At 46.7% G+C, this 22239-nt stretch overlaps 1 protein-coding gene across 1 annotated transcript; it reads left to right on the top strand.

The window, feature by feature from the left end:
* The first annotated feature begins 2646 nt into the window (after positions 1-2646).
* slc39a14 (solute carrier family 39 member 14) lies at positions 2647-22025 on the top strand. Its single transcript, XM_018744146.2, has 10 exons — positions 2647-2820; positions 9456-9550; positions 9799-10088; positions 10959-11145; positions 14253-14422; positions 15990-16112; positions 17567-17749; positions 17931-18144; positions 18549-18733; positions 19356-22025. Exons 3-10 carry the CDS (start codon positions 9840-9842, stop codon positions 19506-19508), a joined length of 1464 nt encoding a protein of 487 aa, XP_018599662.1. The 5' UTR covers positions 2647-2820; positions 9456-9550; positions 9799-9839; the 3' UTR covers positions 19509-22025.
* Positions 22026-22239: the final 214 nt, after the last annotated feature.

Below are 22239 nucleotides of genomic sequence, written 5' to 3'. Positions count from 1 at the left end.
AGTTAAATCTTGTTGGTTTTTTGCAGCACATCCATTTTTCTAACATCCTATTCAACATCATCCCAGAGATACTGTTAGCTTGAGAGGTGTGGACTGTGCACCTATATGAAGTAAAGGCACTATCCTGTTTGTGGAACCAACCTGAGACACTGTGTTCTTTTTGACAGGGTACATTATACTGCTGGAAGTATCAGTTTAAGAAAGAATAGACTATCCATGAAGGAATGCATGTGGTTAGAAACGATGTTTTGGTACTTTTTGGCATTGAAATGGTGCTCACTGTACTAAAAATCTAATGTGTGTCAAGAAAACATTTCCTACACCAGTACACCATTTACATCTGTCTGTATTGTGGCACAATGCAGGCTTGGTCCATGGATTCATTCTTTCTATGCCAGCTTCTGACCTTGCCCTCAACATGTCACAACAGAAACCGGGACTTGACAGACTAGGCAACTTGTTGTACTCTTCAGTTATCTACATCCCCATCCTCTGTAACTTCATCTTCTTGTTCTGAGCTCAAGGAAATTAACTCAGTGAGGTCTGTTGCTGCTGTAGCCTATTCACTTCAAGGCTTGATAAGTTGTGCTCAGTAGAGCTGAGAATTTGCTAACCCTATCTACATGAGCTTTGCTGACCTAAAAATGGCCTGTTGTATGCCATGGAATATGCTGTAGAACATGCTGCAGAAATATCAGGTGGAAGGGCCTCTTCTGCAACCCATTTGTTCTTTGTGAGTACTTTTTTGGCCTTAAGTTAATTTAATTCAATTTCTTTTAGAGTACTCTTCTCATGTAGTGACACACATTCAGTGTAGGATTTGTACTCTGCCAAAGGTGTGCCTTGTCTCTTCTTCTGTGTGGGGTATTCATTCATATTTTGTCCATGTTCTCTTGGAGTTTGGAGGGTACCCATGCTAGGAATAATATGGTTTCATCACTGCATTTTGCACATGATGATGTCCTGTTAGTATTATTGTAATTTGAACATCAGTATACACCACACCAATTTGTATCTGAGTTTCACAATATTGGAATTGTGGTCAGAACCTCCAAATCTGAGCTGATAATTCTATTCATAGATTGATCCCCCTGAGCTGGAAAAAAACAGATGTTCCAGATGGCAGAGTTTAAATAACTTGGGGTGCAATTTACAGGTGTTGGTGGAGAATCAATTGGGGGCATGGTGGTGCAGCGGGTTTGGCCTGTGCCTGTTCTCTGGTGGGTCTGGGGTTCAAGTCCTGGATGGGGTGCCTTGTGATGGACTGGCATCCCATCCTGGGGGTGTCCCCTCCTCTTCCAGCTTTGCGCCCTGTGTTGCCGGGTTAGGCTCCAACTTGCCGCAACCCTGCTCGGGACATGTGGTTTCAGACAATGTGTGTGGGTGTGGAATCATAATGTTGACTAAGAGCATGGTGAAGTAGCAGCCCTTGAAAGATGTCTTAAAGAGAGAAATTATATGCTGTACAGCCACTTTAGCAGAGGGTTATTGCCAGTTCTTGGAAATAATTAGCCTTGCCTTAAACAGCTGTTTTCAGTTAGTCATTGTGGATAACAGGTGATCTTTTCTCAACTTGATGACACTAATCCTAGCCAACGCAAGTCACTCACTGACTTACAGAAAAACTCTGGTTTTCTTCCATATAAAAATAAAGCAGCACAAATAGGCAAAGTATTGTATTCCAGAAATAAAAATGGCCACTTTTAATAAAATGTATTATATTGTAACGATCCGTGTTACTGTGTGTTCTGGCGGGAAGACTTTTTATTGTAAATAGTTGAATTGTGGGTAAATTGTAAATGAAATGTTCAACCAGTGGTGCCACTTCTGGGGAAAATGATAGGGCGACCGTGTTTGCTCGCAAAAACAAGGAAAAAGGCTCGGAAAGCTGCTGGCGCAGCTCCTCGGATTGAGAACATGATTATTTCCCCTTGTGTAGGTGTCTTAATAAAACGTTCATTATGAACACTGATTGTCTGTTCTTCTTCGCCCCATCCGAATCCAGAGCACCACACGCTCACATATAAAGATCCACGACCTTTACGTTACCTTGTGTGACAGTAAACTATTATTGTCAACCACTGTGTGAAAAGTGAGGGGGTGCGGTGGCGCAGTGGGTTGGACCGCGGTCCTGCTCTACGGTGGGTCTGGGGTTCGAGTCCTGCTTGGGGTGCCTTGGGATGGACTGGCGTCCCGTCCTGGGTGTGTCCCCTTCCCCCTCCGGCCTTACGCCCAGTGTTACCGGGTAGGCTCCGGTTCCCCGTGACCCCGTAAGGGACAAGCGGTTCTGAAAATGTGTGTGTGTGTGTGTGTGAAAAGCGGGTTTTAAAGACTACATTCGACATGTACACTTGGAACTGGACACGAAGCCACAGGTAAAGTTAGGCTTTTTCAAAAAAAGAAAAGCGGTTTAATAAATGAGTATAATCTGAAAAAAGATATGCTTTTTTTTCATTCTGCAAGTTTAAAAAAATGAACATAAAAACGTCAAAACACTGAAGGGATTATTAGCCCCGCGAAAACTTAGAACCGCAAAGCCAAAAACCAACCATGCTGGACAGCAGTTGTTTACGTTCTGAATTCTAATTGGTTCATAAGGACTGACGGCGTCACGGAGGCGTGTGCATAGTGACGTTAAGGGGAAAGGGTGACGTATTTTTGTGCTACACGTCCATATGGTGCGTGTACTGGTAGGTCGGGGTATGTGTCAGCTGAACGAGCGCCTTACCTGCGATTGTCCTCTGTTTACGGCTCGGCCGAAGCATCGGAGGACAGTTTGAACGAGGACATCCGTCTCCGCGGCACAAGCAGCGCCTTCCAGTAAGCAAAACTGCTCCGATTTATGTCCCGCTAGCATGACAATGACATGAGTCAGAGCAATTTGAGCTCCCGGACCCCGCTGTTATGTTTGCATACTACTACTAGAGAGTAGGAGATAGTGGTAATTTACTTAGAAAGCAAATACTTATTATACCGGATTTGATGTTTTGGTTTGGAGGGTTTCCTGCAAGAGAAGGTCAGCAAGGAAGATGCGATGATGATGTGTGTGTCATGTTCATGATCATGTTGTTGGTTGTGTAGAGTGGGCTGCCTTCCCATCCGTCGTCGGTGTTCGAATCTATGTTTCACATTCCCTTCGTCAGTCCATATGATTCCGGAATGAGTCTCAAAGCGTCGCATGTGGCGGAAGCCACGACGGATGTAAGCGCAAACGGCGTGGGCGCCGTGATGCTCCAGCAGCGCATGCTGAACCTATGGTCGCGGATGCCCTGTGTCTAGTCAGTGGCTCGAGCCGTGGCATGTGTGTAAAGGTGTCCTTGTTCACCCCCGGCACACGCGCCACTTCACGGGTTCCGGACACTTCGCTTGAACTGTGTGTGTCAGTTTTTCGCTTTGGCAGCGCCTGGCTACCTCTAGTCTAAAACTAAACCATTATTTTCGTGTGGATTGCCTGACGTAACATTTCATGTATTCACTTAGCAGACGCCAAGTAAGTGACGTATAGAAAATACAATGTGTGCATTACGGTAACGTTAGGTTAGCAGAGAGAGAGAGACTTGGATGCACACGCGTGATTCTTTAAGTGCATTACTAGTTTTTTCTTTCCAAACATGTCTGTAATTCGTCGTAATGGATTTTCTGTATTAAGAAATTCCTTGAGCGAAAACCAGGAACGATAATGAAAGTCTTTTTTTTGTACGACCGCAAACAGGACGTTGTTGTTGAGAGCTGACTGCAGGAGTGAGATGTGTGTTGTGGACGTGTGTGTGAGAGAGAGTGAGAGAGAGAGAGAGAGAGAGAGACGACCACCACCTCTGCAGAATGTATTAGAAATAGCCGGTGCTGCGGAGGCTCGCGCTCTAAAGGAGGTCAGAGTCGCGCGTCGCGTCGCGTCTCACTTCGCCCGATTGCGGTCGGTTGTGTCGCTCCCGCTCGCGCTCTGTGCGCGCGCACTTGTTGCCAGGATTGAGCATAAATCCTCGACTGTGGAACAAGCCCGTGTTCTGGCCCAGTTTTACCTCACTTACGCTTCGTACCCATCCGTCCATCCATCATTGTTGCCCTGTAGCTGATGCCTTCGTCCAAGGTGGTGTAAAAATAAGCAGCGTTGTAAATATTTTGGCCTCTGGCTTTTCTTTCTTACTTACTTCACGTGAGCAATCCTTGCTTCACTTTTTTCTCGGCACTGACTGATCCCCTTCAGAGTGAGATGAAATCGAAGGACCTTAAAAAAAAAAAAGGCCATCGATCAGTTCAATTCAGTTTATTTTTCTACAGCGCTGAAGGTCCAAGACAGAAATGAGACAGTTGTGACTATATACTAGAGTAATACAGTATCCATACAGTTATTAAAATAGGTATGTCTACTGGCCACGGAGGAAAAGAACAAAAAACTCCCAACTGAAAGTTGAGGGAGGAAAAAAAAACCTCTGGGGCTCCAAGTGCCAGTGGCTGCCCCCCCACTGGACATTCATTACATATACATTGAATAAGTCTTTAAAGACAATTTAGAGCTAATAATAACATTGTAGCTGAGTGTTGACTGGATGTCCTTGTTCACTAAGGTACATCTTGTCCGTCATGGCAGGTGGTCATCACCTTCAGTTGGCATGAGGTGCTCGTATGATGTATGGATGAGTGTAAATAGTGTATCTAGCAGTGTAAGTCACCTTGGCGAATAAGGTGTGTGGGCCGATAACACTACATAGAGTTTGTCGGAAGTCGCTTTGGAGAAAAGCATCTGCTAAATAAATAAATGTAAATGTAAAATGAATGATGACTCCTCAGGTCAACTTGCAAGAAAATACCGCACCGAAGTTATTTGAGGCTTTGTTGTTGCCGTACCTGAATAATGTCACAGATAGTAAGTGTACTCGTTCTTACTTTATTTTCAACTTTTCTTTAGTTAGCCTGGTTTATTTGCGAAGCGAACCTTCGCTTCAGGGACCCCCTCCACCATGGGCTTAGTGCCTTGATGGAGGAACTGCGGCAGGAGTGGAATTTGAGCCGGAACCTTCCAACTAAAATACCCGCTGCACCCTCAAACCCCAAAGTGATACATTACTGAAAACGCAGGAAAATAAGTCCATAATCATCATTTAATAATGCAAGGAGAGTACTGAGAACGCCTGGTATGTCTGATGGAAAGAAAAAGCAAACGGTTCTCCTAACATACACGGCTCGGGGAGCCCGGATCCCAGTGCTTGTTGTCGGAAAGCTGAGGGAGAAGCTCAACGAGCCTCTATTGCAGCACACGATTAATTCTTTTCGTATTAAATAAATACCTGGCACAGCAGTTTAATAGCAGTAGCTGCAAAACCATCGAATCGCTTCAGTACCTGGACGCAAACTACTCTTTACTGCGTTCGCTCACTGTAATTTTACTCTTCTCCCGAGACGGCCTTCCTGCTGTGTGGTATCATGCAACGTGATTTGATGTACTTGAAAGCCTAATCTTGAAAAACAAAGCCCGAGGGAAAGCATTGCTGGAATGCTGGTTAACTTGATAGATATTTTTATTTTTTTTGGAAGCGTTTACTTTCCGTAAAGCCACACGTTGCGTTATGAATCCACAAAAACTAGTTTGTCAGTGTTAGAACCAGTAAGATAGTTTGTACCTGCGTTATGACTTCACTGAAGTTGTATTGGCGCTATCTCATGAGTGATACCATATTACGTACTATAACGCAATCAGTGGTTAGTATTACTGTATGTTCAGTTGATATTACGTGACCATGGTAATATAACACCGATTACTATGTTTGTGTGCACTTTATTTGTGATGGAACGATAAAGAAAAGTTCATTGGAGTCTCGCTTGTAAGGTGGGCCCCTGAACCCTGTACCGAAAGCACCATCAAGCTGTGTCGGGTGTAATAAAGCTCTTCGGTGTTCTGCCAGAATTCGGGAGGTGATGTGGCATGCTGGGAGAGGCGTGCTGCTGCAGCAGTTTTCTCACAAGTGTCGAAGGTCTTTGGCGCTTAGTGAGCTGGCTACCTTTGCCTTTGTTTGTTTTGGTTTTTTGCCACCTGTGTGTGTGTGTTTTGCACAAGTGTGATGTCTCATAGCATGCCGCATGAATCTTGGATGATGACGGCTTGGGCTTAAGTAAAGATGGAGAACGTGTGGCCAAGTGACATAGAAGGACAAGAAAACGCTGACCCAACCTGACCACAATTAGGGGTTTATGCAGCTCAATTATACCTGTAAAATATGCGTTTCTGCTCTTTTATGACAAAGACGGAACAGGACAACATGTTGTGCTGAAGTCACACGCTGTAATGATGACAAAGGTTTCGTGAACAGGAGCTGTTTCCACAAACTGCTTTTTGTTGGTGGCAAACACTTGTTCTCCTTGGATGACAGTGAGGAGACTGTAGAGGATGGTGCTCTTCAGGTATATTCATTTATGCGCTGACAGTTTCATAGTAATGTATTTTACTGCTCTTTTTTTGTTTAAATATCATCTTGTGTTTTCTGATAAATATAATGAGCATATAGGGGGGCGCAGTGGGCTTGGCCAGGTCCTGCTCTCTGGCTGGTCTGGGGCTGAGCCCGTGAGCTCTTATTTCCACGTGCTTGCTTCCCTGAGAACCAACATTTTTGGCCGAGAAAGAAGTCGTACGTCATGCTTATGTGTGTCTCTCGCTCTGCGTTTGTTGTCCTTAGGCTCTGCATCGCTGGCAGTCAGACGTCCCAAACTGGTGTCGGGGTGTACTTTGCGCAACCAGAGCGGGCTGCCTGGGTGGCCTCTACTCTTTGTGCCTACGGCTGTCTTTCTTGTACCAAAGTGTATATAATTCTGTAGCAGTTACTAGTGCTCAACATTTTTTTTCTTTCATTTTAATTAATTAGACAGATTTTTATTCTGGGTTGTATATGGTCTGTAATGAAATATAGTTGCAGGTCCATATATATATATATATATATATATATATATATATATATATATATATATATATATATATATATACACACACACATTTTCGGAACCGCTTGTCCCATACAAGGTCGCGGGGAACCGGAGCCTACCCGGTGACACAGGGCGGAAGGCCAGAGGGGGAGGGGACACACCCAGGACGGGACGCCCCAAGCGGGACTTGAACCCCAGACCCACCGGAGAGCAGGACTGTGGTCCAACCCACTGCGCCACCGCACCCCCTCTTCCTTTTTTTTTTTTTTAAAAATTAATATATTTTTTTTTAAAAAAAAAATATATATATATGTTTCCCTTGTTTTCCTCCTCTTTACCTGGAGTGTAGTGGAGTGTTTAGGGCTGCTGCTTTGCATTCAGAGGACCCAGGTTCGAATCCCCCCTCCCCCAGGACTGCCCTTGAGCAAGGTTTTGACCCTGGATTGGTACAGTAAAAATTACCCAGCTGTCTAAATGAGTAAATAATGGGTAAGAAGCTTAACATTGCAATGTGATTTGGAGAAACGTGTCAGCTACATGAATAAATAACTAAGTAACTGGCAGCATCTGTCTCTGTGACCTTTCATTAGAAATATTGTCCTAATCATACAGTACATTACCTTTTTTTGAGTGGCTCACAGAGGCGAGTGTCGCTTAGCTACTAACACTTTGGAGATGTTTTAAGAAAGGGTACATGCTTCTTTCTCGTGGAGTCGACCTGGTGCATTTTGCACTGAACCCGGTGACCCTCTTCTGAGCAGCGTCTGTTTTGTACCCGACTGTCCCAGTTCGCGCTGTACTCTTAAGCCCATCATTACCCTGCGTCAGCGCGGCGAGTGAAGATAACGGCGACGAGCGGGTGCTTTGATTCTTTTAACAGCTCCATAAAAAGTCTTGAATCTGTGTGGCGCGCTTTGGAACCCGTGGCATCGTGATCCGTGTGCCCATCGCCGTAAGAAACGGTGTAAATGACCTCCGCTTTCTGGAAGTTGTCTGGGAACTGCTGTGATGTGAGGCGTTGGATAAGGTAAGTGTTCATCATTTGTTCTCACCTAAGTGCTCAGAAGAAGATCAGGAGGAGAAGGCAGGATACAGGTCTGTCTGTGCGATGTAGCCTTCAGGGTCCTCCTGGAACCCGCTGCCTAGCTCTGCGGTTCAGCGTCTGTGAGCGGGTTCGCTGATGTCTATTTAACGTACTTTCTTTTTGGCCTCTCGTGTGCTGGAGTTTCACCCTCCTCCATAATTTCAGCCATTTCAGGAGCACAGTAGCGCAGCAGAGTGCTTGAGCCCGGTGGCAAGGGCTCTGGCCTTATTCAGACGCGACTCAACAGTCTTATCGGAGCTCCATAAATGGGTGCAGACAGAGCACAGACCCTTCTGTTGGACTTGCAGCCCTGTAGATACACATGTTTACGGGAAATTTCATGTGTCAGGGTACAGTTAAGAGTTATGTTTCCTGGTGATGGTTCTGTGTTTCCCTGTCCAGCTCTTTCTCCTTCTCTCCTCAAACATTTTGCCAGCTTCAGAGCTTGCGGACCATTGTCTCGCAAAAGGTTGGTGGGAGGCGTGCATCAGTTCACACCAGGACTGCAGCCTTGCTGTGGGGGTTTGCGCTTGCTGGCCGCAGGACTCCGCGTGAGGTTAACAAACACTGGAGTCATGATGTGGGCACTGGATGGGTGCAGATTGACAGGAAATTTAACCCTCCAGTCGTGTTCCTGTCAAACTTGGCTTTGACCACTTTTGCGTTACATTTATTCATTTAGCTTTTCTCCAAAGCGTTAAGCTACTTACAGTTATTGACCTGTTTATACACCTGTGTAATTTTACTGGAGCAATTTAGGGTAAGTACCTTGCTCAAGGGTACTACAGCTAGAGGTGAGATTCGAACCTTTGACCTTTTGGTCCACAGGCAGCAGCTCTAACTACTACGCTACCAGCTGCATCTTTTACGTATCATAAAACGTTATCAAAAAACTTTTATGTATCATAAATGCGGCTCCTTTCGTCTGATTGCCATAAGGCTTCATGAGATCCTCCACAGCAGGCTTCTGAACACCTGAAGTAAATGGTCATCAGTTTCATTGAAGTTTACATGTTTTATTCACTTTTTGTACATCTGTAGTGTGTCTGCTCAGATTTGGCCACCAGAAAGTGGTATCACTGCACGTGAGCGAAGTCAATGGACCACAGATTTGGAGGAAAAAAAAATTGTTGAACATGTTGAACTTCTGAGAATGAGGAAGACTGAGGTTGATGAAAAGGTATAACGCAAAATTAGGTGACATCACACAGTTGCTTTAGAAAGTATTAGTTACAACGGGCCACCCGGTGTTGGAGAGGAAGGCCAGAAATAGCGAGCTGTGTTGAGCGCAGCCCAAGGGTTAAAATGGTGTTAGAGCTCATGAAGAATGGCACGGCCATCGCAGCCTCCTGTTGATGCAGAAGGCCCTGCCCGGTGGCGCTGGACCAGGATGTTTTTAGAACACTTTGTTTTCTCTCTGCTGCCTCATGGCTCTGGAATCCTCTGCTCTTCTACACAGGCAGCTGGGCTCTGAGGACTCTTCCATTGCCTCTTCAGTCTCTAGAGCGCTGAGCTCAGGTGAAAGGGCTGAAGATCTGCCTGAAGCTGGGAGAGGTGAGTGCAGTGATCCTTGACCTTTAGAGACATCCTCGAATGTTCATCTTGGGTCCATTTTTTTCCCCCCCATTTACGCAATGGACACACTTTACTGGTCTGTTTTGTCTGTTGCAGTAGATAAGTGTTTTGTAGCAGACACGTGCCGTTAGGCCTTGATGTGTCTGGCAGCGATTGAGGGCCCCTAGCTGCCCCCGCTCACCAAGGTTGATGCAAATGTTGTGTCCTGTCCCTGATGCTTTCCACAGTCTACGTCCACTCTCCTGCCACCCCACCCACCAGAAGAGTCATGATCCAGAGGTCTGGCCATGGCAGCGTCCAGCTGACAGCGACTTTAGCCCTGCTGCTGTGCTTCCTGAGGCCAGCGGGGGGTGCCGGAGAGCCCTCTCCCAAACAGTTCCTCCAGGACTTGATGAGCCACTATGGAGACAACAGCACCGTTCTTGTGGCACAGCTCCGTCCGTTCCTGTCCCGCTTCAGCATAGGTCAGGGGGACAACAGCTCCGCTGGACGAGCTCCCGGCGCCAATGTCTCGAGAGTAAGTTCGCTTTGCGTTACGCCGCCCTCCTGCCACTGCTTGCATCGAGTAACTGAGAAAGAGCTGATAGTAAGTGATGACTGTGATGTAGTATGCTCACTTTCAATCCATTTGCAGGTGTCTCGGTGGTGTCAGTAAGTCGCATGCTGGCGACGTATTATAGCTCTTACATGTTCGTTCAAATGTTGACGCTTCCGTTTTGCTGCTTGCGGATCTTGTCAGAGCTTCATGGAGTTCTGGATGACGGTGGCATCACATCGTAAACTGTGCCGTGTTGCCAGTTAATATTAATCCATACTGACCTGGCACCTTCGTCCAAGGCGGCTTATGTACGAGATGTTCCAGTATATCGAGTAACTTATTTTCGTACCTGTCTGTGTCTGGGAACCTGGAGGAGGCCCACGTAAAGATGGGAGAACACACAAGCTCAGTGAACACACATCCGAACCCACGCCCAGGAGCTGTGAGGCTCCAGTGCTATCCATTGTGCCGCCAGTACAAATTAATTTCATATTATACCGTTACACTTGCATTTTCACTTTAAGGTTTTTTTTTTTTAAAAATAAATCTCTTCTACAGAACCTTTGCGGACAATGAAATTTGCAGGAGCTCCAGGTTTTGCTGTCGTTGAGGGCGTGCTCCTTCACTGTACTGAAACAGATAAGACCATGAATGACTCCTGGGCAAACAGGCTGGGTGACTTGTGTTTGTACATTGATGTTTCATTGTTTGAGGGCCGTACTGTGCTGGGTCCCCGTGCATGCCCAGGTGTGCAGTAATTGTGGATGGGGGCCCTTCGGGGCCTCTCGGGATGAAGGCAAGTCCGCCTGACTCATCGCGCCCTTCAAATCTCGGGTCCGTCATCCGCAGTGCTTGCCCTGGGACACGCTGCTGGCGGCTCATGGCCTGAGCGAGCAGTCGCGGCTCGACGGACACGGGCTGCAAGAGTTCTGCCCCACCGTCCTGCAGCAGCTGAGCCCTGGAACTTGTGGGGAGGGGTCCAAGGCGGAGCCTGACCGAGACGTGCCGACGGAGGGCAAGCCTTCCACCGCTGAGGGTGAGGATTTCCGGTCCCTCTGTAGGACTGCCTGACCCACACTGAGTGTATACTTTTCAATGGCTTTGATTTACATGTTCATTTCCATGTATTCATTTAGCAGACACTTTTCTCCAAAGCAACGTAAATGTCATAGAAAATACATGCGCATCACATTAGCAGAAAGAGACACTTAGATTCAGACACGTGATTCTAAAGCACGGTTAGTTACGTTCCACCATATGAACCAGTGTTCATTCAGCGTGCATCAATTCTAGCAGAATTAATTTATTTAAACCATCCTTTTCCATATACTCATAGTATTCATTGTAAATCACTTGGCAGACAAGTGTCTGCTGAATGAGTAAATGTAAATTTCAGTATATTTGTGGTGTAAATAGAGCATAGTAAGCAGAGGCAGTTAAGGTTCATCTCTCAACACAGCAATCTTTTTCTGTTTTTTTTTTTTTTTTTTTTTTAAACCCTGTTTTTGTGCACTAGTGAGGTGTGTGTGTACTGCTCATATAATTGATCCCTAGTGTTTTAGATACTACGTGTGGCTGTGATTTCTCTTGCTGCCTTGCTCTTAGTTTCCCACTTTTGCTATTGCAGTGGCTTTGAAAGGGGCCATGACAGATGTACACTTACCCATCATCCTCTGCTAACAGCTTTCCCACAGTTGATACTGCTTGCCCTCTGGCCATCACTCAATGGGAGGAAGGTCACCGACTCGCCCAGTCGGGTTGGGATTGCAGCTGTTGACGGGATGCAGTCTGAACTACCCAGGAATCAACATGTTTCTTTTCTTGGGGAACATTTTCTTTAGCTTTTTCTTTCCCTCATACTCAGATTGGTTTTATTACTGTTTCTGTTTTTTCTTTTCTCCCCTTCCTACAAAGATACACCAAAGTGGGGTGTGACTGCTATTTCATATCATGGTGCTTTTCATGCGCATCTGGACCTCTCTGTTGTTCCCAAGGTTACAGTGTTGCCATGACAGCTTTACCTTTTCCATCACAGCAGTTCAATGTCGGGGGACCCTGGGAAGGTGCCATTGGCTCTGCTCTCCTGTTCCACATTGTACTTGTGCCACATGGGAAGCTTTGTTGTGCTGTGTGTCGCAGATCTGCAGGTGCTCCTCTTCCAGGTTGGGGGGGCGAGAGGTGATGCTGGACCGAGAGCCACCTGGTGACTTGGACATCCAGTTTCACCCATCCATCCTTTTTTACAAGGATTTTTCTTTTTTGTTTTAAAGACGCCATTTACGGTGTAAACATGGCCCGTTGTCTTTGCAAGTGCTGCATGCGAGGCGCGTGCAGTATGTGTGCGAGAATTGCTCTTCCGAAGGGTCTGCCGCTTCAGAGGAGTGGTGTTAACGGCAGCTCCTGTCACTCTCTGTCCCACAGTGTGGGGTTTCTCTGTTCTGAGTGTGACATTGGTGAGCGCCTTCTCCCTCACGGGGGTCTTTGTGGTGCCCTGTATGAAGACGCGCTTCATGCAAAGGGTGCTGGTCTATTTCATCGCCCTCTCCATCGGGACCCTCTTCTCCACTGCTGTCTTCCAGCTCATCCCCGAGGTGCAGTACACCCCTCTGCAAACCGCTCCCCACTCCCCCCAAAACCCAGCAAGCCTCTTACCAGAGACAGATCTGAGTCCAAGACCTCTCACTTTTTGACTTTCCTTTCTACCCATCATTTATTTGATTTGATTTGATTTGTTGGAGTCTCTGAAATTCCAAAGCATGGCCACAGATCCCTGGTTGGTGTTTGTGGAATTGTTCTCCAGTGGGTGTTTTTTTTTTTTTTTTTTTAAATTTTTTTTGGTTGATTCATGTCCCAGTCCTGCTCACACAGCACTCCAGGCTTCTGTGTGCACCTCCCCTGCCCCCAAGCGCCGCTCGGTGTGGGAACCACGTCGGCTGAAGTTAAGCACACACCGCAAAGTGCAGCTTATTATCGCTATTATTCTCACTCCACTGAATGCAAGTTATGGAGGAATTTTACCTTTACTTAATCTTTAAACCCTTGTCCTTCCTATTGAAAATGAAATTGGGTTTAAAGAAAAAAAAAAAAAAAATGGAATCGCAGATGAACCGAAAAGGGAGCTTAATTCTCGAAAGCTCCTTCCATACGAAGGGAAAATAGATTAAGCAAATTAAATTAAAATGGGGTTTTACAACACACTAACTAACCCAAATCTGATCGAGGCAGGAGAAGTGTAGCGAGAGGTTCTCGTGACCTCCGTGTGGGTCATGCGGGTGCGCTGCACATGGCGGGGAGGTGTAGGCACACACCTGTGTGGGTGCTTTGTGGATGGACCTATTGATCAGGGATCATCTTGCAGGAACTGGCCAGCTGCTGAGCTGTTCTGTATTCGCTCACCGGACCGACGTCGCTCCAGGCCCTGGCTGGCGGGGAGGAAATCGTTTCTCTCTCCTGATGACTGCTTGACCGCTCACTTGTCACTGTGGCCTGGCCTCCATTGTTCTTACGTGGCCTGAAGCCGAGCGCACCAGTAATTCCCAAATCAGAGTGTACCGATGGCATGACAAGGCAGTGCTCCCCCCCCCCCCCACCCCGCACCGAATCACAGTAATTGTTCTTGTTCTCATCAGTCCGTGCAGCAGTCTGAAGGGAATCACTGAACTTCGTGACGACTAGTTCCTCTCACCTCCATTATTCCTGCCACTGACTGCTGTAGCATTGTATCAGGTTTACCGTACTCTGCTGTACACTGTTCCCAGGGTTTACTCCAGGGCTTTGCTGGGCTGGTGGTCACTCATCAGAGCAAAACACTTGAGCAATTCATACTGAGCTTAAATGGACATATTCAGCTGTTAATTACCAGCAGAGCAAAGTGTTCTGGGGGAAACCCTGGTCTCCTTTTCAGGAAGTGTGTCCCAAGAAAGGATGGAATTTTTAATCTTATTGATCTCTTTGACTGTAATCTGGGGGTATGACCATGCAGTTATTTTCTTCTTAAAGAAAAGCTGCATGCTGATGGATGCATGTGGAATAATTTTTCTTGGAAAAAAAAAACCAGATCATTTTGTTTTCTCTCCCTCCACCCCCCCTCCCCTTTCTTCTCTTCTTGTGGCTCTCATTTTCACTCTTGACCATCACGGTCAGTGTGGGGTTATGGGTTCCTGTGCGTCACGGTCATCTCCCTGTGCTCCCTGGTGGGTGCCAGCGTGGTGCCCTTCATGAGGAAAACCTTTTACAAGCGGCTGCTCCTCTACTTCATAGCCCTGGCCATTGGCACGCTCTACTCCAACGCCCTGTTTCAGCTCATCCCAGAGGTAGCGTGTGGTTCATGGGCAGCATTCCTCGAACCCCGAACCTGAGGGACCCGCTGTCAGTCGAGCCCGCTGGACCCAAAAAATTGTCGCTGTTGTCAGGCTGCGCTCGAGTGTCCCTGGAGGTCACTGCAGCGCCAAACGTTGGACTCGGGAACTTTACACCGTGGCTCGTTCTGGGTCTCTCAGGAGAAGGGCTGGGAAATGCTAGCGTGAAGTGTAAATGTTGATGTGTTTCTTTGTACATGACTAACATTATAAACCCTTATCTGTGTTCTGCAGTCACAAAGTTCAGTCATTGTAATGCGGCAGTATCTCTTTTCACCCAAGCGATTGACACGGGGTCCATTTCAGTGTACATTCAGCACCGGATCGCCGTGACACCTTTGGCTTCGTCACTGTGTCTTTGCGCGGCTCCGTGGGGCGTTTCCCCTACTTCGTCGCATAGCCCTTTTTTTTTTCGAACCCGGCGCGTTCGTGATAAGCAGGCGCTCAGAAAGACAGCGCTTTTGCTCTGCTCAGTTTATTAAGAAAAGAGTTGCGGGATAGTAAAAACAACATATTAGTAGTCGGTAAGACACATTTATATTACGGTTCGCAGGCAGAAAGTGATTTGTGCGCCATCTAGTATCCATCTGGCCACCTCTGTGAGCTGGACGCAGTTGTGTGGTCTGTGGCTCCCAGCATATCTTATATACACACCCTGCTGAACAAATAGCTGTAGTTTATACTGTGTTTCAGATTCTGCACCTTGTTGTTGTTGTTGTTGTTGTTGTTGTTGTTGTTGTTGTTGTTGTTGTTGTTAATAATAATAATAATAATAATATTATTATTATTATTATGAGTTCATTGGAAGTCACTTTGGAGAAAAGTGTCTGCTAAATAAATGTAAATTTATTATTATTATAATAATTAATGTGGGTAGCTGGTGGTGTAGTGGTCAGAGCTACTGCCTTTGGATGCGAAGGTTGCAGGTTTGAATCCTACCTGCAACTGCAGTACCCTTGAGCAAGGTGCTTACCCTAAATTACTCCACTTAAGTTACCCAGCGCTGTAAATGGGTGAATAATTGTCAGTGACACTTTGGAGAAAAGTGTCAACTAAATGAGTAATAATAGTTCTCGTGTTTGTATATTTCTGGATTATTTTTGGCGTCTTATTCCTATTATAAATAAGAGAAGAATTTTAAGAAGTCCAAATCTTTCTTCACCTCGCTGAAATGGATGTACACTGCAGTTGACCCACAGTGTCTTTCTTCTTCCCAACATGGGACTGGAGTAAAACCATGTTTTGCAGCACAAAAGACAAAGGTGTAGCATAATTTATATCACAGATTAAAAGGCCCTACATCCCCAAAAACTAACAGTAACATGTTTCTCATTCACAAAATAGATTTTCTCCTGTTATGACTATATCTCGAGGCATATGCTGTTGGGTGATCACTGAATATGTTTCAAGATGTGTAGCTGTGATGGTACTTCTGTTTGAAGGGTAATGCTGTCTGAGAGTGTTCACAAATTGAACACATGCTTTGGGGAAGTGTCATAACGCTGTACTTTTCCATGCGTAGGCTTTTGGCTTCGACCCCATGGAAAATTACTACATCTCCAAGTCGGCGGTCGTGTTCGGGGGCTTCTATCTCTTCTTCTTCACGGAGAAGGTGTTAAAGATGGTGCTGAAACGGAAAGATGGGGTGAGTACGTCCCACCTGTAAACAGTCCTGCTACTCGGGGCTTGGGAAACACGGTACATTTACATGTATTCATGTAGCTGACACTGTTCTCCAAAGCAACTTAGTGTTAATCTTGTTTACAAGTATTTACCCATTTATACAGCTGGGTTATTTTACTGGAACAATTCAGGGTAAGTACCTTACTCAAGGGTACTACAGCTGGAGATCGAACCTGTAACTTTTGGGTCTAGTGGCAGTAGCTCGAACCACTACGCTACCAGCTGACCGTGTAAATGTTTGTTGATACGTAGAAAGAGTGGAACAGAAGTATCTGAACAGAAATGTAAGAGGCCTGCATTCTGGAAGATTCCAGGCCTCGTTTTTCTTGTTCTGCGGGCTACCGGTAGCTGTTATGGAGCGTATTAATTATGTATAGAGTGTGAGGTGTAGCCCTCGAGAATGTGGAGCGAGCAGATATTCAGCTGGCGCTGGATTGGCACTGGATTGGCGCCAGTTTCTTGGGTGGAGCTGTTAGGGAACCGGATCACTGTGCTGTCGTAATGAACCACGGGGCATCTGAATATGAGAGCAGGCGGCACGTTTCTTCGACGTACACATCTGAGCTGGGAAAGGGAGTGTTCGCCAGAAACGGTGCGTCACAACACTATGGTAGCGTAGCTTGTTCCAAGGATCGCTTACGGCCTGAAAGGAACAGCCAAATGAACCCCACAGGAGGCCTTTCTTTCTCCGTCGGGTGCCTTTTTTTTTTTTTTTTTGTGGTTGATGAACCTTTCATCGCCAGGAGTGACAAACTGCACCCAGTCAGAGACTAGAGCAAAAAAACCTGTTGAACGTCATCTTTGGCGGAGAATCTCGATGAGTTACATGTTGGGCTCTGAGCTGATAAAGGAAAAGTCCCGGCCGAACGCGAGGCCTGCCGAACTCAGTGGTTCACAGGGAGTGGCTGATGGTAGCGCTCGGGCACGGTGTTGTACTCCGCTTTCATGCCAGCGTTAAGTTTCTTCACTGAAGAAACGATTCAGGGAGTGACTTGGCACACCTGATGTTTCAGAAGCACGACAGAGTAAAGGTTTAGCGAAAGTGCTGCGTGGTGGTCCCATGCCCACAAATCCCAAAGTTGGAAGCTAGTAGAGTCTGTTTTGGCTCCAATGTGGTGGGGTGAGCTCCCTCTCCCCCTCAGAACGGCTGAATCCCTTTTAACATTCAAGAAGGATCGCATCTCTTCTTGAAGCAGTTCTGTTTGGATCTGCTCCTTAAATGCACGTAGCACAGTGCTTCACACTCACTTTTGTATTTCCAGTTAAATCTTTATGCAGCTACTCATTTGCTAAGCGTTAACGGTGCTACTGGACAAAGTGGACAAACTTTGGCAATCGCACATAACACTTGGGGGGTGGGGAGGGATGGTATAGTGGACTTCATAGAGCTGTGACATCCTCTTCTTCCCCTTTCAGAAGGCCCAAGGTCACGGGCACAGCCACTTCCCGGCCGAGTGCTACGCCTCCAAGGCTGACGTGGAGGACGGTGTCACGGAGAAGCTGCAGAATGGCGAAGCGAAAACGCCTCCTCTTGCGGGGGATGGGCAACTGCAGGGGGCAGATGAGGATGATCGGGTGTTCAATGTTCCTGCGCTCCAGGTCAGTCATAGCTAATGGGATCTCTTCTGTGGGTATGAACACCGCAGCGATGATCCTCCCATGTGCGGGACACCAAAGAGCTGTAGTCGTACTGGTTGTCTTCTGTGGTAACGTCAAAATTGGGTGCTTTGCTCAAGCATCACTTGCCTTCAGTTTGACTGCACCCATATGGCCCCCGCAGGAATCCCAGACTTCTGGCAGCGGCGGGGGCTGCTACTGGCTCAAAGGCACGGCCTACTCGGACATCGGCACGCTGGCCTGGATGATCACCTTGAGCGATGGGCTGCACAACTTCATAGACGGCCTGGCCATCGGGGCCTCCTTCACCGTATCTGTCTTCCAGGGCATCAGCACCTCCATAGCCATCCTCTGCGAGGAGTTTCCCCACGAGCTGGGTAAGCACCGACTGCGGGAGCACCTCGTTTGTAGCCCTCGGCATCGTGTGGGTGCAGTGTGAGAGTCTGGACATCGGTCACCAGTCACCGCTTTGGCTAATGAGCTGGAGAAGGTCAGACGGTTTCAGGGTCAGGTTCCGCAATGGCGAAATTCTTACTTGACTCTTTCTGAATTGCAAATAAAATGTACCTGTACCTGTCCAGATTGGGAGAAGTGTACTTTTGCAAAATCACATTTTTATATTCACCCTGACATTGGACAGGAGATTACTGATGGATGGATGGACAGCAGAGGAATATATTCATGTTCTTAATAATAGTAGTAATACGTAATAATTTTAGGATATTTTACATATTATTAATGTGTAATGTGAACGGATTCGCACTCTCCTGTGTGTACGCAGGTGACTTTGTGATCCTGCTCAACGCGGGTATGAGCATCCAGCAAGCGCTCTTCTTTAACTTCCTGTCAGCCTGCTGCTGTTACCTGGGAATGGGCTTCGGCATCCTGGCCGGCAGCCACTTCTCCGCCAACTGGATCTTTGCGCTGGCAGGAGGAATGTTCCTCTACATCGCTCTGGCTGACATGGTGAGGGGCGGGCCAGGTCACCGGGGTGGTCGCTTTGACTTTGGTTAGGTTGCGGTAACTTTGGCCTCGGGTCAACTGTGACCGCTGGCGTCCAGGGACAGTCACTTTTGACCTTTGTCATCAAGCCTGTGGTGAAGTAATATAAACAGTTGACAAGTGATGAAACGTTCGACATGAGCTAATATACATACAAGCTGGCCGTGCCGGATGTCTTGGATCGGGTTGCTTTGCGCCGACTGACTGCCGCAACTCTGGTGGTTTTTGCTAAGAGCGCCCCCTTGAGGTTCCCTGGGTGAGATGCACTGTGAGGAAATTTGCACTCCTTCCTCACCACCTGCTGCCATTGTGCTGCTCCACAGCGTGACAGCTCACGGAGCACATTGCCATCCTTTTAGGTTCTCTCCCACTCTTAGGAACAGAAGGGTCAGTATCTCTAGGTCTGGGTTAACAAAAAAGACTAAAATATGAAATGAGTGACAAAAATCAGTCATGTACTTACACATACTTTGGTGTGTGTGTGTGTGTGTGTGTGTGTGTGTGTGTGTGTGTGTGTGTGTGTGTGTGTGTGTGTGAGAGACAGACTTTGCCTCTCACATGCTGATGCTCTGTGTTTGTCTTCCAGTTCCCGGAGATGAACGAGGTCAGCCGTGAGGAAGAGGAGGGCGGGGGCAGTAGATCCCTTGTGACCTTCGCCATCCAGAATGCAGGGCTGCTGACGGGCTTCACCATCATGCTGCTGCTTACCATGTACTCAGGCCAGATCCAACTGGGTTAGACGCGGGCCTAGGCCCGGGTCCGAGTGGAGGCCCACCGGCGCTCTCCCAGTCCCTGTCTATCACAGTATGCTGGGTGGACTAGACGGGCCGGACCTGCGTTCGGACCTCCCCCCCCCCCAACCTACACTAAAGCCCAATTACAGACAAACAGATGTTCCTATATGCAATAGAACTGGTGTGCCGTGATGTGCCAGGCTCTGTCCTTTCGCTCCTCTCTACACCCACACCGTAGGCCAACCCTGTGAGGGGAGATCGGCAAGTGCTGGCCTTGTTGTGTTGGCCTCGGTCAAGTGCATTACCCCCGAAATCACCCTCCCTATACTAGAAACGGGAATGTACTAAAAGCGCAGATCCAAGGCGAATCCCAGCAGTCTTGGGCAGACGAGTGAGCCAGATTGTGTCTTTTCTCTCCCCACCCCCAAGGAGTGTCCCCGGAATTGCCCCGACGTCCTTCTGCTTTGTGTATTTACGGATGACGACGAAGCAGGCTGGCCGGAGTAGCGGATTGACGCGGAAGTTCTCATGACCTTGTACAGTGTCTCGGTGCTTTCCACAGTCAGGTGTGCAGGTGTTCCTGCAGAGATGTCGTTTTAGGACCTCTCTTTGTTTGAGACAGCAGCCTTCTTAGAGTCCAAACCAAACACATAGTGGGTGCCAGAGTCACTAGTTGCAGTGAATCACCACCTAAAAGGCTTTGTTTTTAAGTGTGATTTTTAACCTTTTCTTTGTATCATCTTCTTTATTTTGAGGACTCTTTCTGATCCCTGAAGACCAAATAATGACAAGTTTTGTGTGTTTTTGCGTACGGCTGCGATCTCGAGATCTCCGCTGTTCGCGCTTCGCTCTTGGATGTTTGTTAATGTTAGTGGTTCTCTTGTGTCGTTGGTTTGTTTGGAGTGTTTTGTTTCGTGTGCCCAGGGCAGTTGTTCTAGTTTTTCCTTCTGCCAGGTGTGAATGAGCCCCCCCCATGGAATACTTTCCCCACTGCTCCGGAAACACATCAGATTTGTTAAAATGTCCAAGTGATAATGTAGTGAAACGCTAGTGAAATATGCAGGACCGTGTTTTCCTTTTCGTGTGCTGGTATGTGTTGCTTCTACTCCGAGGAGAGCGATAGGCCTACTCTTCGAGTGGAACGCAGTCTGCATTTTGTTCTTGCCTTTTGATTGCTCCATCGGACCCGCACCAAACTGCTTTTTTTTTTTTTTTTTTTAAGATGCGAAAATAATTTGAAAGGCCAGCTGGATTAATACAGGGCTGCCCATTCACACCTTGCAGTCGCTGCCGGATCTGTGGGTTTTCGTTGAGTCTCGGCCCTCGGTCAATTAGTCGGTCATTGTTTCGCTCGGCTTTTCGTGGCGAAAATCGCTTTGCTCCAATCAATGAAATCTCCATTCTCTCATCTCTCATCATTCTCCAAATCTCTGATTCTCCATTCAGTGATGGCTAAATTATTGAGCGTGGGGCCGTTATGAAAACCTGCTGATGGTGTGGCTATGCAGGGCATGATGGACACCTCCTTCCTTTAACAGCGTGAGACAGTCAGGCAGAAGAATAGTTTGTCAGGGGCTCTTGCTTTACATTCTGTACCATGGAAGTATTTTTGTGTCACTTGAACAACACTGCTGAAAATGTTCGCTTTCTTTGAATTGTTTGTTTTTGTCCAAAGCGTCAGTGACATTTGATTGATTATTTATTATATTTATTGAGAATGATGTTCTGTGACAAATTTACTACTAAATCACAAACTGCACATTCATGTTGCATTTTTGTTTGAAATCTTTGTTGCACACGTATTTCTCAATAGACTGACACCTCACTCGACAAGCACACTTGAGCCCTGAAGTCTTTCGGCAACTTGTTTTGTTTGCAAATCCAAACATAGATAAATTTCTGCTTATTGCATTCTGTAAAATCTTTGGTAAGGCTGTTTTTTTAAGAAAAAAAAAAAAAAAAACTGACATTTTTAAGTCTTTGAGCTATATTGAAATTAGAATTCAAAATTACTCAAATGTTTTCTCCTCAAACTCCTGTTCAGTTCCAGTTGTTGACTTATTCGTCCCCTAAATGTGCAATTTCTGTCAAATTCTCAACTTAATCTCATCAATGCCAGAAACTGGCTGTAAACGCTGTGGAGGTGAGTTGAATGAGGGCAACCCCTGTGCTATTCGGGCGTACTTTACTTCCCATCTATTGTCTCTCTGGGTGAATGGTTTGCGTTCACTCCACTACAAACACAATATCTACTTTAAATAGAAGAAAGTTTAATTTTAAAATAATGAACTGGAAAGAATGCATCTTGGCCCATAGTGAGTTGTGGAGCTGCTGTACTGTACTTGAGTTTCTCATTGAGCAGAACCATAATTATGAATTAATGTTAAATGCTGTTTAAGAAGTGACCACAAGGGGGAGACACAAACTGTAAATGCACTGAAAGCTAGCAGTGCAGATGTTAAGCACATTTACCTGATACTTCTCTCCAAAGCAACTTGTAATTATTTACCCATCTATACAGGTAGGTCATATTATATTAGCAATTTAGGGTAAGTAAAAGGGTATTAGAGCTGAAGGTGGGATTTGAACCAGTGACCTCTGAGTCAGGGGGGGCATGGTGGCACAGTGCGTTTGGCCAGTTCCCGCAATGTCGCGGGTCCGGGGTTTGAGCCCTCCTTGGGGTACCTTGCAATGAACTGGCGTCTTGTCCTGGGTGTGTCCCCTCCCCCCTTGGTC

Source organism: Scleropages formosus, chromosome 12 (genome assembly GCF_900964775.1).
Source record: "Scleropages formosus chromosome 12, fSclFor1.1, whole genome shotgun sequence".
In the NCBI taxonomy this organism is placed as follows: Eukaryota; Metazoa; Chordata; class Actinopteri; order Osteoglossiformes; family Osteoglossidae; genus Scleropages; species Scleropages formosus.
The sequence above is the reverse complement of the archived record's forward strand: the minus strand, read 5'-3'. Positions and strand labels throughout refer to the sequence as shown.